The 18,127-nt window shown below is 38.6% G+C and overlaps 1 protein-coding gene across 2 annotated transcripts in view; it reads right to left on the bottom strand.

Moving 5' to 3' along the window:
- The window catches only part of PDE6C (phosphodiesterase 6C), a 53,497-nt gene that overhangs the window by 11,437 nt on the left and 23,933 nt on the right, over positions 1-18,127 (bottom strand). For both annotated transcript variants that reach the window (XM_056130398.1, XM_056130397.1), the window contains one exon: positions 17,643-17,730. In XM_056130398.1, coding sequence (XP_055986373.1) covers positions 17,643-17,730 — 88 coding nt within the window. The remainder of the gene's footprint in view (positions 1-17,642; positions 17,731-18,127) is intronic.

The following is an 18,127-nucleotide window of genomic DNA, read 5'->3' as shown; positions in this document are numbered from 1 at the left end:
CTTGGCATATATATCAGTTTGATTTTTTCGTGTTCTAGAATAACTGAGTATAAAGGTGGTAGTGGTTGTAAAAGGGCCTGATATTCCAGGTAGACCATTCAGAAATCAAGTGTAGTTTTTCCAAGTAAAGTTGACAGTTATGAAATACAGAAAAACTCCACTGTAATTAAAAAGTAACTTCTGTAAAGAAAGAGTCAGCAAAATATAGAAAAAAAATCTAGACTAAGTATAGAATAGTAACAGCGAACATTCACCTAATGCTTCCTGCTTACCAGACACCAAGTAAGTGCTTTATGAATAGTCCTAATCTCCTCACAATAAACCACAGCACAGCAAAGTTAACGTCACTTAACATCTGTGAAAATTTGTTTTCTTAAGTGAAGAGAGCACTCAGTGAATGCTCAATACATATTTATGGAATTTTGAGTAACAGAAGATAACTGGGAATGCATTTCAAAATTGTAAGTTGCTATAAATCTTATTACCATATCATTAATAATCTGATAGTCAGGAGGTTAACTCTAAGTTAAAATAGATTTATAAACCCTCAACGAAATGTATTTCTGTCATTCCAAAAGCTTGACTGATTCCAAAAGCAAGAAAAGAATAAGAACTTAAATTTTAAATACTATATTAAATATTTTATCAGTGTTTCTAAACCCCACCTTTTTTTTTTGGCTTTTTGGGTCACACCTGGCAATGTACAGGGATTACTCCTGCTCTGCACCCAGGAATTACTCCTGGTGGTAGCTCAGGGGACCATATGGAATTCTGGGAATTGAACCCAGGTCGGCCGTGTGCAAGGCAAACGCCCTACCCGCTGTGCTATCATTCCAGCCTCTCTCAAACCCTTTTCAACTGTACTTTCTTGTTTCCTTCCTATATCTCTTCAACCCCACCTTACCGAGGATCTGAAGTCCCTGCCATAGGACTAAACATCCCCCATTTTTGTGGTTTTTCACCTATAGCCCCTTGAAATATCTTGAGGGTCCATATGACCCCTGGTAGAGAAACACTGTACTGTATAAACTTTCACTTAAAATCCCTTTTTATAATAATTTGCAGGGCAAGAAATTTATATTTTACACGATAGATATAAGTAATAAAAAGGGTACTGTGATTTTTGCTGTTGTTGAAATAGTTCATAGTATGGTTAGGGAAATAGTTCAAAGGGCTGTGACCATGCTTTGAATGCAGGAGGCCCAGGTTTGATCCCCAGTACTTCATGGTCCCCCAAAACAATCGAGTAATCTCTGAGCAACAAGCCAGGAGTAGCTCCAAGCACTGCCAGATATGGCCCCAAACCAAATTAACAAATAGTTCCTACAAGCAACTATATTTAGTCTTTTAAAAGCAATGGAATAAAGAAATGACTATTGAGAGCACTCCAAGTTATAATAAAACCAAAGCTTGTCTAAATCAAATCAGTTTTTACTTGGAAGAGTTTATAGTAGCCCATTGAACATATCAGTCCACATTTGCCTGTGTAGAGATTATCTTCAATCTAGTCTGGACAGGCTGAGGAGAGAAGTCAGTAAGGCATTCATAATTTTTAATCACACCTTACCTGCCTCTGGTTTTGGAATACCATTGTTTCTAGTGACAGACAGTAATTTATCACATCCATCAATCCCTGTCTTTATTCACTGATGTACACTGCTCTGTTGCAAAAATAATGTGCATTATATGGTTCTGACACATACTTTTAAGAGTCAAAACCAATTTATATCATTCTTGAATTCTATTCTAGAGGGCAAAGAGGTAAATGGAGCATCTCTGAGAAAGTTTCGAGCTTTTTCGTGAGGTATCAAACCTAGGGCCTTACATTTACAAAGTATTCCATTTTGATATTGAGATACATCCCCACCCTCGACTTCAGCCTTTAAGACTTTAAGACTTCAGTCTTCAGACTTTAAGACAATTTGCAGTTTATAACAAAGAAGTCATTTAAGTCTCGGATTATACACTGAAAATTTGCACAGAATAAATCTCAGGTTATCATCACACACAGAGGTAAACCTCTTAGATGACCTATTTAATTCACTTGACAACAGTAATCATTTCATGATGTATATAAACTCAAACATATTGTATACCCTATATATAATATAGAGAAACAAACATTTAGAGAAAGCCAGTTGAAAACAATTATAGAATGGAATTATGTTTTTGGAAAAGCAGCACAGACTGCTTACTCAAATACCCCCCTAGGAGTATCCTTCTGGGTTTACCAAGAGCCAGTTACACAGAAAACATGATCTACAGCCAGCAACCAAATAGGTCAACATGGATAATGCACCAGTCATCATGATGCATGCTGCTTGCATGCAAAGCTATCCTGGTAGACATTGAACACCTGCTAGTATTATAGATCAGGGAGAAGTCACAGGTAACAAAAAAGGAAGGAAGATAGTTATGGCTTGTCTTTAACACAGTTGGCCTATAGCTTCACAGGCTTTGCTCAGTGTAAGCCTTACCAACTTCTGGAATCAAAATTGATGAGACTTGTATTTGTAAGCCTGGATACCAGTGGCTATTTGCTACGTATGTGAAAGAAAAAGATACAGAAACACATACACGTGTCACTGCTGCACTCTATATTGGTTGTATTTTTTCTCCAACCCGAAAGTACAAAACAGCTGTAAGATTGTCAGTTGTTAAGAATTGTTCTTTTTTGTTAGAAATTTTTGTTAAAAGAGATTTTTAACCATTTTTAATCTTAAATATTTTAAATTTTTGTTAAAGGATTGTTAAACTGACAGATTGTCAAAAGTTCTTTTACTTTGCCAAGGAACTCAATGTTGGATAATGATATACTTGTAAAATTTGTATAATTAAAGGGAGAACGGTGTACATCCAACGACTCACCACTGTTCCCTCTGTAGATAACACAACCTGTTTTTCACACATCACATTACCTGACTCATTGTCACTCACTGAAAAACATGAGCAAGTCTCTTCTTTAAGGAATTCTTTTCGAGTTCTATATTTCTCTTCTTCCCACTATTAAGGGTTTAAAAGAAGAGCTTCTACATGTTTTTTTTTTCAATTTATGGATACAGTGATTCATGTAAAAAATTCTGCTTTTGTTTTGTACCAATTACTAGGGAAAGGGTCAAATTTGTGGTCCATGTCTAATAAATGTTCATACCCTGCACTTTACTATGCTTTGTCTTATTTTTATCATCTACTGGCCCTCATTTTTTTCTTTAGTGCATTATGTAATTTTGGAAGCTCCATGAAACCTTTTTGGAAAAAAAAATTAAATGCATATACATGTGCAGTTTTTTAAGTAAGCAAAGACACGGCCTGTGATCCTTAGAGCAAACGGTCTCAAAATGTGGCTGCACATAGAAAGAAAGATGTTCCTCTGAGTTCCAGTTTTCTCACCATAATATGGCAGCAGAGATGATAAACAAAAAGCTATCCTGGTAGACATTGAACACCTGCTAGTATTATAGATCAGGGAGAAGCCGCAGCTAACAAAAAAGGAAGAAAGATAGTTATGGCTTGTCTTTAACACAGTTGGTCTATAGCTTCACAGGCTTTGCTCAGTGTAAGCCTTACCAACTTCTGGAGTCAAAATTGATGAAAATTCTGAGAAAGAGAATCTATCTAAAGACCTTTACATCCTGCTAAGCTGACCTTAAAACAGATGTAACAAACAACTTATAACTCTTTTGGGAAAAAATGTCAGATGATAAAAGTCTATTTGATAAGCCTCGGGATCAAGATAAAATACACAGGAACAGGGAATCCATGGTATAAATAAAGATACTTGTAGGCATACTTGTAAATATGCTTTGGGGACCATTTCAAAGTTCAATAAAAAATTGTGGAATCTGTAGGGCAAATTGTGAATTTTATGAATGATAATAATTGCTTTTAAGAAACAACTGATGAAGGAACCAGAGAGATGGCTCAAAGTGGTATAGCACCTATGTCATGTGTGGGATCCTGGGTTCAATTCCAAGCATCACAAGGTCCTCTGAGCATATCTGGGAGTGACCTTCAAGAACTGAGCCAGGAACAGACCCAGAGCAAGACCAGGTGTGGCTCAAAGACCAAAATCAAAAGGTAAGTGCAAAATATAAGTTGTATCTTACAAAACAGAAGTGAAGATACAGAAGAAATAAAAGTATTCTAATTTTTTTCACATTCCAGAAGAAGGAGTTAATAGTGTAAAAGTAACAGACAGTTTAAGAGTATCAAATAACTAAATGCTTAAGCCATTGTTTTTCATTATTTATCAAAGTCATTTGCTAATCATTTTAGACGGGGTTTTAACAAGTTACCTTGTGATAGACATCATTATCTAAAGTTTTGCTATTTTCAAAATGTGCCTTCTGTTAAATTCAAGTAAAGTCATATGTGTATATTTAAGATGAATAGAACCCTACCCAGCAATGAAAATTTATGAATCACTGACAGATAAATCTCAAGTTTATTTCTCTTCATGAAAGTCAGTACAAAAAAGTACTTACAGTATGATTGCATTTGTATAAAATCTAAAAGATTCAATCAAATCTATAGGGAGTAGGAGCTGGCTGTTGAGGATTTGGGGTGCAGAGAGGCATGGACCAAAGAGGTGCTCAAGGTATCTCTTGGGGCTGCTAGAGGAATTATTTATCATGATTGTGATGATAGGTTCCCAAGTAGAAAGCTTACAGAACTGTACACAGAAAAAGAATTGAAGTTCAACATAAACATAAAGTTGATTAAGAAATTTAACTGGCAGGGGCCAGAGAGATGGTACAGTGATTCTGTGCCTGACCCAGGTCTGATCCCCTGCACCACATGCCCTCCTAGATATCACCAGATGGAGCCCTGGAGGCCCCTGAGCAGTGCCAGTGTGGGTTGGTGGTCCCTGGCATCATGGGGCCAGAGCAGCACTGCATTCTCAGACCCTGACACTGAATGACCAGCTCAGTTGACCTAGTTTTGTTGGGAGTGGCATCTAGGTCCCCAGAGCTTGTGTGGGGGAAAGGCATTCATTTCTTCTCCTCCTCGTCCTCCTTCTTTCTTTGTTTGGATGTCACCTGTAGATTTTGAGCATCGCTCTCACTATATCTCCACATCCCCACTTGAGGAGATGAGGAGAAGGAAGGGGAAGGGAGGGGAGGGGAGGGATGGGAAGGAATTTAACTGAGTAAAAAACATATCTTAATAGTATGATCCCATATCATAAAACTGTTTTTCTTCTGGGCCTGTATGTTTTCACAGGGTAACTACAGTGAAGTTCATCCAGGACAAATGACATAGCATTTCTGAGTGGTAAAAAGTGAAGGTTTTTTTTCCATAGTTGTCTTTGAAATATTTCCTGCTGCTTTAATTTGTTTATCAGCACGTATAATTCCTGTAACAGCCATAATGCCCTTACATGTCATGTTCCAGCTACTTTCCCGGGGTTATACTGAAATCCTAATTTAGAGACTGGATACTGAAACCTCAGAGGAGCCCGTGTCCTGCCCATTTCAGTCACACCCCATTAGCTCAGCTGGTTTCACTTGCTCATACCATCTACTTTGATGCAGCACAAATCTGTGTAGATCATCAGCATTTGAGGAAATGGTTCTAAATTCATTCTGACCAGAGATCCTGGGGAAGGGGAAGCCGAGGAAAGAACAGGCAGTTCCAGTCTTCAGTGGGCTACCTGTGCCCCAAATGGAAAATGAACTGTGTGAGGGGGGATGTATGTGGAGCTATCTGGGAACTGAGAGGCTCCCCCTGAGGCTTCCCCTGCATTTATCCTGGGTTTATGCACAAGACCTGTGCTAGCCATACCTGGGTATGGCTGGGCGCCTGGGTATGGCTGGGTATGTGGTCACTATAGTGCTTCCTGCCTCCATCTGAGCCAAGAACTCCCAAATGAAAAGTTGTGTGGGGGAAAGGCATTCATTTCTTCTCCTCCTCATCCTCCTTCTTTTTTTGTTTGGATGTCACCCGTAGATTTTGAGCATCACTCTCACTATATCCCCATATGTGGCTGTAACTGAAATTGTGGTCTGACAAAAGTTGAAACCCAGAGCTCCTAGACCACCCTCTTCCTGACTGCTCTCCTCTGAAAGAGCCAAGCAAACAATGAAGCAGCTTGGAAAGTGCACAGTGAAATATCCCAGAGGAGAGGGATATTCTCCGGCTTGTCCCCATCACCCCCAGTTTAGACACAAGCAGCCCCTGATGAGGTTTGAATTTGTGCAAGCCTCCAAGAGCAACCTGCTTTCAACTGCCTTAACGTCTGCCTTGTGCTGCCTCAGGTTATTTAAACAGGTGCAGGACTGTTAGTCTATGAAGAAACAGACACCACAATATCCTGGAGAAATATTCCAGGATTAAATCTGAAGCCCATGAATCTGATATAGGGATTACACAGAAAGCGAGAGGCAAACAGCTACACAACACAACAGACAGCAGTTAATATATAACATAAAACAAAATGGCAAAGCACTTTCTACAATTGATGGAACAAAACAAAAAAAAAGTCTGAATAAGAATTTAAAACAATTCTTAAAATGATAAATGAAATCATAACAGCAAAAAAAAAAAAGAGATAGATATAACAAAGACAGAGAAACATTTAAAAGCTCCGAGCAGAAATGGTGGACTGAAAAACAACCAATGACAGTTAAAAAGTATACAACAGAGAGGGTTATCAGTACACAAGAAGAAATAATCGAGATGGTGAGTTAGATCATAGGATACTAGAAAATACCTAAACAGAGCAGCAAATAGAAAAAAGAATCAAAAAATTAAAAAACTTCATAAGAGCCCCCTGGGATGATAGTAAGAGGACATAATATCTTCATTATAAAGGTCCCAGAAGGGATATAAATCCTATTCGAATAAATGGTAGCTGAGCACTTCCCTAATTTGGAAAAGAAACTAAACATGTAATGAAAAGTGACTCAATTATTCCCTTATCAAGTAAATCCAAGCCAACACATCCCAGGAAAGGCATATTTGCAGTGGTAAAAAGGGAAAGTTAATAACACAATACCATAAACACCTAGGATAGATGAATTACATGTAAGAGGACTCCCAAAACAGAATCTAGGTTTTTTTTCCCTTTCTGTAAACTGTACAGCACATAAATGAAAAGCATACATATCTAAAGATTTAAAGTAAAAGAATTCTTAACCAAGAATATTCTGTCATCAGATTATCACTTAAGAAAAAATAAAGAACAGAGAGTTTTATCGGTAAACAAAAATGAAAGCAACTATCACTATCAAAATGGCCTTATGAGCAATATTAAAACAAAAAGAAATTTCACTTAGAGCTCTCAGACACCAAAATGGTACAATTCAGGGAGTGGGAGAAGAGTGAAATGTGACCCACTAAAATGAATGTAAAATCAACCTGCCCAATATTGCAAAAACATAGAATTTTATATATGAACCTCAAGATAACTGGAAGACAAAATCTACAGAAGAAAATCATTAGAGAAGAAGAAAAGACAGCTAGCACAGGGCCAAGGACATACATCTTCATTCATTCATTCATTCATCATCCTGTTATTCGTCGATTGCCTCGAGCAGGCCCCAGTAACGTCTCTTTCATCCTAGCCCTGAGATTATATTCAAGGCTCTTTAGGAGAATGAGACCCATCATTGTTACTGGTATTTGGCATACTTGGTACGCCACGGAGAGTTTGCCAGACTCTGCCCTGTGGGCAGGCTACATTCGATAGCCTGCAAGTTTGTGCAAAGTAGGAATGAGATAATAAGATGTCATAAAAAGATGTCCTGATAAGATGTCGCGGGGGGGGGGGGGGGGGGGCTGCGAATGCGGTTCCAGGAGCTGGATTTTATAGTCTCTGAGTCTTGGCCGTTGATGGGAATATACGGCGCCAGGGGGCCAGGTGGTGGGTGTCACCACCGCCTACTGGAATTTGGAGGATCTGGGTGGAGGATGCTCGACTCCAATCCTAGTAGGCTTGGACATACATCTTGTATCCTCAAAATCCTGGTTTAATTCCTGGAATTTCCTGGTTCCCACAGAATCACCAGATACAACACTGGGAGTGACCAGAAGTCAAGGTCAAGTATTCCAGGGCCCAAGTATCAAGACATCTGGACCAGTTGGGTATTATATTGCCTAGAGTGGCCCCCAGGATCCCTGACCACTGCTTAGGAACACTTATTCCCTACAACAAAAGAGAAATAAACTGGAGAAGGAATTCAAACACAATAAAAATCAAAAAGAATAATATTAAAGCAAGAAGCAAGAAAATATATGAGAAACAAAAGATCAGTGACACACTAGAAAATATCAACATGTTAAAACAGTAACAAAGGGGTTGGGGAGATAACTCAAAGGGCTAGAGTAGATGTCTTGCTTACTTAAGGCCCTGAGTTCAATCCCCAGCACCTTATACTCTGCCTAGCACCACCAGCTGTGGTCTGGTGAGGGAGGGGATCACAAGGATCCCTGAGTGCTGCTTGCAAGTTCCCCTCCCAAATGGTAGTAAACATATATATTTCAATAATGACCTTAATATTAACACCTGAATTCCAGTGGTCTGAATTCACCCATAAAAAGGCATAGCATGACAAGAGTTCATCCACAATCAAAATTCAACTTTTTGCTACCGGCCTACAGAAAAAACAGTTATCAAGATAAATACAAACTCAGAATTAAAGACAGAAAAACAAGCCCACAAGCAATAGCCACTTTAAAAAGGCAGATACAACTATTCTGTTTATGTAGGTTCCAATCTAAAAGCAGTAATAATTAAAACAGCATGGTACTGGAACAAAGGCAGAGCTGTAGACCAATGGAACAGAGTAGAATATACTGACATCTCCTCCCAAGCATATGATCTTCGACAAGGGGACAAGAAAAGTGAAATGAAGCAGGGATAAAGGTAAGGTAAAGGCCCTCCCGTTGATCGTCGATTTGCTCGAGCGGGCCCAGTATCGTCTCAGGAAAATCCTCTTTAATAAATTGTGCTGGCAAAACTGGACGGCTACATGCAAAAAAGTGGGCCCAGATCTCTGCCTAACGCCATGTACAAAAGTAAGATCAAAATAGATTTATGACCTCAACATCAGACTGGAATCCATAAAGTTCATTGAAGACAAAGTTGGCAAAACCCTCCATGATATTGAAGCTAATGGTATTTTCAAAGATGTCATGCCACTGGCCAAGCAAGTGAAAACAGAGATAGACAAATGGGACTATCTTAAACTAAGAAGCTTCTGCACCTTAAAAGAAAGTGACCAAAATACAAAGACAGTCTACAGAATGGGAAAGGATATTCGCCAAATACATATCCAACAAGGGGTTGATATCAAGGATATACAAGGTACTGGTTGAATTCCACAAGAAGAAAACACCCAACCCCTTCAAAAAATTGGGCGAGGAAATGAACAGAAACTTTTGCAAGGAAGAAATCCGAATGGCTAAAAGATACATGAGAAAATGCTCTACATCACTAATCATCAGGGAGATGCATATCAAAACAACAATGAGATATCATTTCACACCACAGAGACTGGCCCACATCCACAAGAACAAAAGCAACCGATGCTGGTGCGGATGTGGCGAGAAAGGGACCCTCCTTCACTGCTGGTGGGAATGCCAACTGGTCCAACCCTTTTGGAAAACAGTATGGATGATTCTCAAAAAATTAGAATTGATCTCCCATTTGACCCAGCAATACCACTCCTGGGAATATATCCCAGAGAGGCAAAAAAATATAGTCAAAGTGACATCTGCACTTGTTTGTTCATTGCAGCACTCTTTACAATAGCCAGAATCTGGAAAAAAAACTTAGTGCCTGAGAACAGATGACTGGTTAAAGAAACTTCGGTACATTTATGCAATGAAGTACTATGTAGCTGTTAGAAAAGATGAAGTCATGAAATTCACATACAAGTGGTAAAAGGTAAAGGTAAAGGCCCTCCCGTTGATCGTCGATTTGCTCGAGCAGGCCCAGTAACGTCTCCATTGGAGACTTTGTTGTTACTGTGTCTGGCATATCGAATACTCTCGGTAGCTTGCCAGGCTCTCCAAGAGGGGCGGAGGAATCGAACTCGGGTCGGCCATGTTGGCCACTTGTAAGGCGAATGCCCTACCCGCTGTGCTATCGCTCCGGATACAAGTGGTACTACATGGAAAGTATCATGTTAAGTGAAATGAGTCAGAAAGAGCGGGATAGACACAGAAAGATTGCATTCATCTGGGGAACATAAAGCAACAAAATGGGAGACTAACACCCAGGAATGGCCGAGATTAGTACCAGGAATTTTGTTCCATGACTTGGAGGCCAGCCACACGTGCTCGGGGAAAAGGAAGCTCAGATAGAGAAGGGAGCACCAAATAAAGGGTGTTGGGAGGATCCTCCTAGGATGGGAGAAGCATGCTGAAAGTAGACTATAGACCAAACATGATTGCCACTCAATGCCTCTCTTGAAAACCACAGGACCCAAAAGGAGAGAGAGATAACAAAAGGGAATGCCCTGCTACAGAGGCAGGGTAGGCTGGGGGGGATGGGGGGTGGGAGGGATGCTGGGACCCATGGTGGTGGAGGATGGGCGCTGGTGGAGGGATGGGTACTTGATCATTGTATAACTGAAACCCAAGCACAAAACTTTGAAAGTCTATAACTGTACCTCATGGTGTTTCACTAATAAAATATATATATAAAGAAAAAAAATAAAAGGAGAATAAAAGATCGTGTTGGACATTATATAATGATTAAAAGCTCCATACAACAAAAAGACCTAATTATTAATGTATGTGCACCAAAAGAATAAAAACCAAAAACACACTGAGCAGTTATTATAGAAAGAAAGTTATATTGATAGCAATGAAATAATGGTAGGGAATTTTAACACCTGTTTTACAATGGTAAACAGATCAACTAAACAGAAAATAAATGAGGAAATAATAGCTTAAATGTTAAACTAGAGTAAATGGGACATAAATATTTACAGAACATTTTTCTCCCCAAACAGAGAATTTATATTTTTAATGTGCACACAGAACTTTTTTAAGGACAAGCTATATTCTATGACACGAAACAAGTAACAATAAAATTATGAAGATTGGAACTACATCAAGAAATTTTTTTACAATCACAGTGCTATAAAATTAGAGCTCAACCACAAAACAAAAATTGGAAAAACCTCAAACGTGGAGAGTGAGCAGTAACTGGGTCAACAAGAGGATGAAAGTATAAATTTAAAAAAAGAACTTGGACAAACGAAAATGAAAGTACCAGTTATTAAAGACCTTAGGCATATAGCAAAAATGATCTTAAGAGGGAAGTTAATACAGACCTTCATAAAGTAAACTCATAAATAATTTAATCCGACAGCTAAAGCAACTGGGGGGGAAAAAAGAACAATAAATAAAACCAAAAGCTAGTAGAAGGGATAAAACTAAAAACCAGAGGAAAACAATTAATGAAGTAGAAACCAAAACAAAACCCAAAAGATTAATTAGATTCAAGATTAATTAGATTGATCTGATTGGATTAATTATGCTGCTGTTTGAAGAAAAACTGATATAAGTAGATCTATGACAAAAATAGAAAACTGGGGGCTGGAGCAATAGCACAGCGGGTAGGGCATTTGCCTTGCATGCGGCCGACCTGGGTTCGATTCCCAGCATCCCACATGGTCCCCCGAGCACCGCCAGGAGTGATTCCTGAGTGCAAAGCCAGGAGTAACCCCTGAGCATCGCCGGTTGTGACCCAAAATGCAAAAAAAAAAAAAAACAAATAGAAAACTAACAGTCATAATCAGAAACGATTTGAGAAATTATTCTATAGAAATGCTAAGGACCATGTAAACTATTTTTCAGTAAATTCAATAACCTATATGAAATGTATTATTTTTTAGATATTTACAAACTGTCAAGGCTGAAATTTTTTAAAAAATAGAAAATTCAAATTGACTGGTCATAAGTATGGAGATTGAAACAATAAGCCTCCACTTGGCCTTGACCTGAGCATAGAGTTGAGAGTATCCCTGGAGGCCAAAATCAAAAGGAAAAAGGAAAATAAAAGCCTCCCACCAGTAAACAAAAGTTCTGAACCAGGTGATTTGACCAACGAATTTTGCCAACTCTTGAGCTTATTCACCTCAACTTCCTCAAAAAAAGTCAAAGAAGGAAGCTTCCAAATATGAGTCGAATATTACACTAATACTGAAATTAAAACATTACCCCCAAAAGAGATTGTCCAATATCACTGATGAACAGAGTTTTTAAAAATTCTTAATAAAAAACTGAAAAGTCAAACTTAACAATTAATCAAAAAAATCACACATCTTGACCCCATGGCATAAAAAGATAATACAAAATAAGAAGACAAACTAGCGGGCATTGATAACAGAACTAAGGTTAACGGAGACAAGAGAAGAGGGAGAGAAACAAAATTGGGGCTGCATAAAATAGAATAATTTTCCCAAAACACTAAGAATGTTTGAATTCCCAGAAATCTATCTTCTATTTGTACAATACATTATGACATTGCAATTTAGCCTCATGAAAATTTAAGGATTAAAATTTTGGTCAATTTTCTCAGGTTAAAGAGGTCATTTCTGTCTGGTTTAAAAGGTAGATGAGCTTCTAATTCTCCAAGTGAGTTCTAATCTTCAACTGTATTGGGGTAAAAGGACATTTTAAGGATCAGGGATTAGGGCACACGCAAGACCCAAGTCCCTTCCCAGCACCACATCATGGCCAAGTATCACTCAGTGGAACCCTGGAGACAGACCCTCAGCGGCCACCAATGCAGCCCTGGTGGTGGTTCACGGCTTCACAGGCCTGCACTAAACCATCAACTTAGTTAGCATACAATCAATCACCAGGATTGATTGGTATGGGAGTGAACAAACAGACCCCTTGAACACCATTTGGGAGTCCATTCCTAAAAGAATTTGTCAATACCCACAAGATATCAACATTTGGAAATCTTTAGGACTTCCCTTATTTGTAAAAACAGTTTTTAATGCCAGTACTTTCTCATAAAAAAAAATAGAGAAGTACATCATCTCCCTAAAAGGGAAAAAAATTTTTCTAGTAGCTGAAAATTTCAAAAAAAATTATTTTTGTGTCAATTTGCCTGCTCATAAAAAACCCCGAGGTTGTATTGCACAGTGACTTTGTTTACAAGTCTTAATAATCTGCATTTAGCAGGTGGAATAGTGTTATAGAGAGGTCTTGCCAAGATAGTACTGGTCACCAGTATGTAGCAATACTTTTTAGAATGAATAATATGCCTTTTGATAGCTATCAAAACCAGTCAGACTGCATGGTCAACAACATTCAACAAATTAAGATGAAAAATCACACTCCATTATGAACACTCAAATCCCAGAAAAGAAAACCAGCATGATACTACGAGTCTTCTAATATTAATCATTTTAATATTTGCTGTAGTTTTTAAAAATAGAATTGAACTCAATAAACAAATGAAAACTTATATAATTATATTTGACACTATCTGTAATATCACATTATTATACATACCTCTTACTCTCATGTAATATTGCCTCAATCAGTGAAACAAAGGCATAACAAAAACTTTTACACAAAAGATAAACCAAGGAGTAAAATAAAAGCACAACAAATTTGTTAATAACAACTTACTCTCCCCGAATTACTTTCTTCTCCTTTTAATACTCAATGAGCAGAAATTATCATCCTTCTAATAGCATGAATTCTGCTATAGGTACAAGTTCTGATTGCTCTTTGGAACACTGAAGCTTCTGTAAAAACACAGATTAACGAGAGAGAGCCCAGTGCGTGTGACGAGAAGACCAGGATCTGGTCTTCACCATCTACTTCCCCTGCTCTCCTCCATCAATGATTCTGAAAGCACAAGTCGGAGTTGGAGTCTGGACATCCTGTCAATCTTAGGCTAATAATAAAATTCAAGCCACTTATTTATTTTTTGAGGGAGAGGGGTTTGGAAAACATCTGATCATGTTTAGAATTTATTCTTGCCTTTTTGTTCAGGAATCACTCCTGGCAGGGTTTGGCAGACCATATGTGATGCCTGTGAACTCTGTTCAGCTGCATGCAAGCACCTTATCCCTTGTACTATCTCTCTGACCTCACCTTTTCTTTTTTTCCTTCCCCCCCCATTTTGCCCTTAAAAGATTAAGATCTTTTAATTTTGAGTATTTATAAGAACGTAGCATTATCTCTAAATTTAAACATATTTTTAGGCCATCTCTCCTTTACTAAAGAAATAAATATAAAACTGGAGAAAAACCCACTCTCCAGCAGGATTATTTATCCTAAAGAATTCATGTAACTCTGGCCATGCCAAGCAAGATATCTACGAGTCATTTAAATCACTTGGTTTATAACTGTCTCAAGAGTTTTATAAAAATATAATTGATCACAGCCACAGCTTTTCCACGAACAAAAATGATGATAATAATAAAAAATAAAAATAAGAATGATTGTTTCGGGTACGACAGAGTGTTAGTATGTGTGACATGTACAAAACAAAGCGAATCCAAGACCAAACTCAAAGCCATTTCCCGCATAAAGTCTTGCTGATATTTCCTGTGCTCACCCACTAGGGAGTAACAGTCCCCTCTGGAACTGAATTTCTCTCTGGTGACTGTTATCTGATTCTGTCCCTATCCTCTACAAAGACTGGATGTCTCAAAGGTGCAGCTCATGGGGACTGGGAGACAGTAGAACTGTTAGAACACATAGCTAGTTTGTGTCTGGTCTGGTTCTAATCACCAGCTTCATGTGGTCCCCCAAGCATCAGGGGTGCAGCCCCCAAGGACTTTCTTATACCCCCATTACCTCCACATAGCCAGGTGTGGCCTGAGATACCTCTGGCATGCCCCAAGGGGACATTCCTTGAACTGCAGGTCAGATTGGCTGAGAATTGCAGGACTGGTCCCCCACCTTCCTAAGCACCACTTGCCCCCACCCCCAAACACACAAACCAAGCCCTATAGCACATGAGCCATGAATAAGAACAGTGGATCTGGAGCTTTCTTCTCCCTTCATATTTACACACACTTCACGTTCGCCATCAATATCTTCTTTCTAAGCAAACCTGTAGAGATGCTGAGACTTCCTGTATTCCTTTTCTATCTCAGCTACTTCCAGTTTGGTTGTTCAAAAACTATTGCAAAGCTTCAATATCACAGAGTGTTCTGCCTATGTTTTCCTCCATGTACTTTAAGGTTTCAGGTTTGATATTGAGTTTTACAATTTCCTTTTATCTGATTTTTGTGCCTGGAAAGAGGTCTGAGTTCAATTTTTTGCATGATGCTATCAGTTTTCCTAGCACCACTTGTTGAAGAAGCTTTCCTTGCTCCACTTCATTCTTCTTTCTACTTTATCAAATATTAAGAGAACATATATTTAAGAGTGTGTATTTGAGGATCATTATTTATTTGAGGCTCTTCAAAGATAAGTACCACTGACCAATAAGTGGAAGCAAAGGTAAATAGATAGGACTGCATTAAACTAAGAAGCTTCTGAATCTCAATTTAGAAATGGTAACCAACGTACATAGACAGTCCACAGAATGGGAAAGATTATTTACTCAATACCCATCTGATAAGTGGCTAATATCAAAGATATATAAAGCACTGGTAGACCTTTACAAGAAAAAGACATCCAACCCCATCAAAACCTGAGGAGAGGAAATGAACAGAAACTTCCTCAAAGAAGAAATTCAAATGGCCAAAAGGCACATTAAAAATTGTTCTACATCATTAATCATCAGGGAGATGCAAATCAAAACAATGAGATATCACATCATACCACAGAGACTGGCACACATCAACGAGAACAAGAAAAACCAGTGTTGGCACAAAGGTGGAGAGAAAGGAACTCTCATTTATTGTTGGTGGAAATGCAAACTGGTCCTGCCTTTTTGTAAAAACAATATGGACAATCTTCAAAAAACTAGAAATTGAACCACTCCTGGGAATATAACCCAGAAAGGCAAAAATGTATAGTCGAAGTGACATCTGCACTTGTTTGTTCATTGCAGCACTCTTTACAATAGCCAGAAACTGGAAGAAACCTGAATGCCCAAGATCAGATGACTGGTTAAAGAAACTTTGGTACATCTACACAATGGAGTACTATGTAGCTGTTAGAAAGGATGAGGTCATGAAATTTACATACAAGTGGTACAACATGGAAAGTATCATGCTAAGCGAAATGAGTCAGAAAGAGAGGGATAGACATAGAAAGATTGCATTCATCTGGGGGATATAAAGTAACAAAATATGAGATTAATACCCAAGAATGGCTGAGATCAGCACCAGGAGGATTACTCCATAGCTTAGTGGCCAGCCGAGCATTCTAGAGGAAAGGGCAGCTCAGATAGAGAAGGGAGCACCAAATAAAGGGTGTTTGGAGGATCCTCCCAGGAGGGGAGATGCATGTCGAAAGTGGACTATGGACTGAAGATGTTTGCCACTCAATGCCTCTTTTGTAGACCACAACACCCAAAAGGAGAGAGAGAACACAGGGATTGCCCTGCCACAGAGGCAGGGTGGGATGGGGGGTGGGGGTGGGGGGAATATTATCCATGGTGGTGGAAAATGGGCACTGGTGGAGGGATGGGTATCTGATCATTGTATAATCGAAACCCAAGCACAAAAATTGTAAATCTACAACTGTACCTCATGGTGTTTCACTAATAAAAAAAATTTAATTAAAAAAAACTAGAAATTTAGCTATCATTTGACCCAGCAATACCACATCTAAGAATATACCCCGGGGTCTTAAAACCACACAGTAAGCAACATTATCTGCACTTCTTTGTTCATTGCAGTACTATACAAAATAGCCAGAATCTAGAGACAACCTGAGTGCCCAAGAAAGATGACTGGTTAAAGAAATTATAGCTCATCTACACAATGGAATACTATGCAACCACCAGGAAAAATGAAGACATGAAATTTGCTTATAAATGGATGAACATGGAGAGTGTCATCTGAGTGAAATGAGTTGAGTCCGAAGGAGAGGGACAGACATAGAATGACTGCACTCATTTGTGGGATATGAAAAATCATAGTTTGAAACTAAAATCCAAGGACAGAAAAAAATAGGAACCAGGAGGAATGGTCCATGGTTGGAAGCTTGCCACAAGTATGCAGGGAGATAAAGGGCAGTTCGGACAGAGAAGGGACCACTATGACAGTAATAGTTGGAAATGATCACTTGGACAAGAACTGAGTGGTGAAAGCAGCAAATGGATATACATGATAACTTTTCAATATCTGAATTGTAAACCATCAATGTCCAAAGGAAAGTGAGAGAGATAGACATACAGAGAGAGAGAGAGAGAGAGAGAGAGAGAGTAAAAGTGCCTGCCAAAGAGGCAGGGTGTGTGTGTGGGGGGGGTAGGGTAACTGGGGACATTGGTGCTAGGAAATGTACTCTGGTGAAGGGATGGGTGATGGAACATTGTATAACTGAAAAGCAATCATGAACAACATTATGACTGTGTATCTCACAGTGATTCATTAAAGAAAATAATTTTTTAAACAAATTATTGCAATGTAGAACTATCTCCCCATTAACTTCAACATACTCTGTCAACTTCTGTAATCCACTGTACTCTTTCTGATCATTTTCTATGGTTAGTGTTTGATCCAGAGAATGTGATCTATACTACAGAGAAGCTTACAAACCTCATCCTGCAGGAGAGTCTTACTATACTCCAGGTGGTGCCTTTCCAAAATGGAAGATCCATGAAGCTTTGCTAATGGAGATGTGGATCTAGGAGGAAAGGATATGTCATACTTTTAGCTTTTCAAAAATTAGACATAAATTAATCCAAATGCCTAACTATGGGTGAATGTGGTATATATACACAATGAAATACTATACAGCCCTAAGGAAGAATAAAATCGTGCACTCTGTAACAACATGGTACTAGCAGATATTATGCTGAATGAAATAAATCAGAAAGAAAGGGACAGAGACAGAATGATCTCTCTCATAAGTGGAACAGAAACAAAGGACCAAAGGCAACAGAATGGGAGAACTCATCCACACAATTTTGTTTCGAGGGTATTTGTGAAGATGTTTGGTCCTTGGGAGAGGGAAGGGATACTCTGGTAGTGCTGGAATTATGTGTATGAGAAACCAATACTAATGGCATTGTAAACCATAG

Source organism: Sorex fumeus, unplaced genomic scaffold, assembly GCF_029834395.1.
Source record: "Sorex fumeus unplaced genomic scaffold, SorFum_2.1 ptg000078l, whole genome shotgun sequence".
Taxonomy (NCBI): Eukaryota; Metazoa; Chordata; class Mammalia; order Eulipotyphla; family Soricidae; genus Sorex; species Sorex fumeus.
Note: the sequence above shows the minus strand (reverse complement) of the source record. Positions and strands in the feature narration are given on the sequence as shown.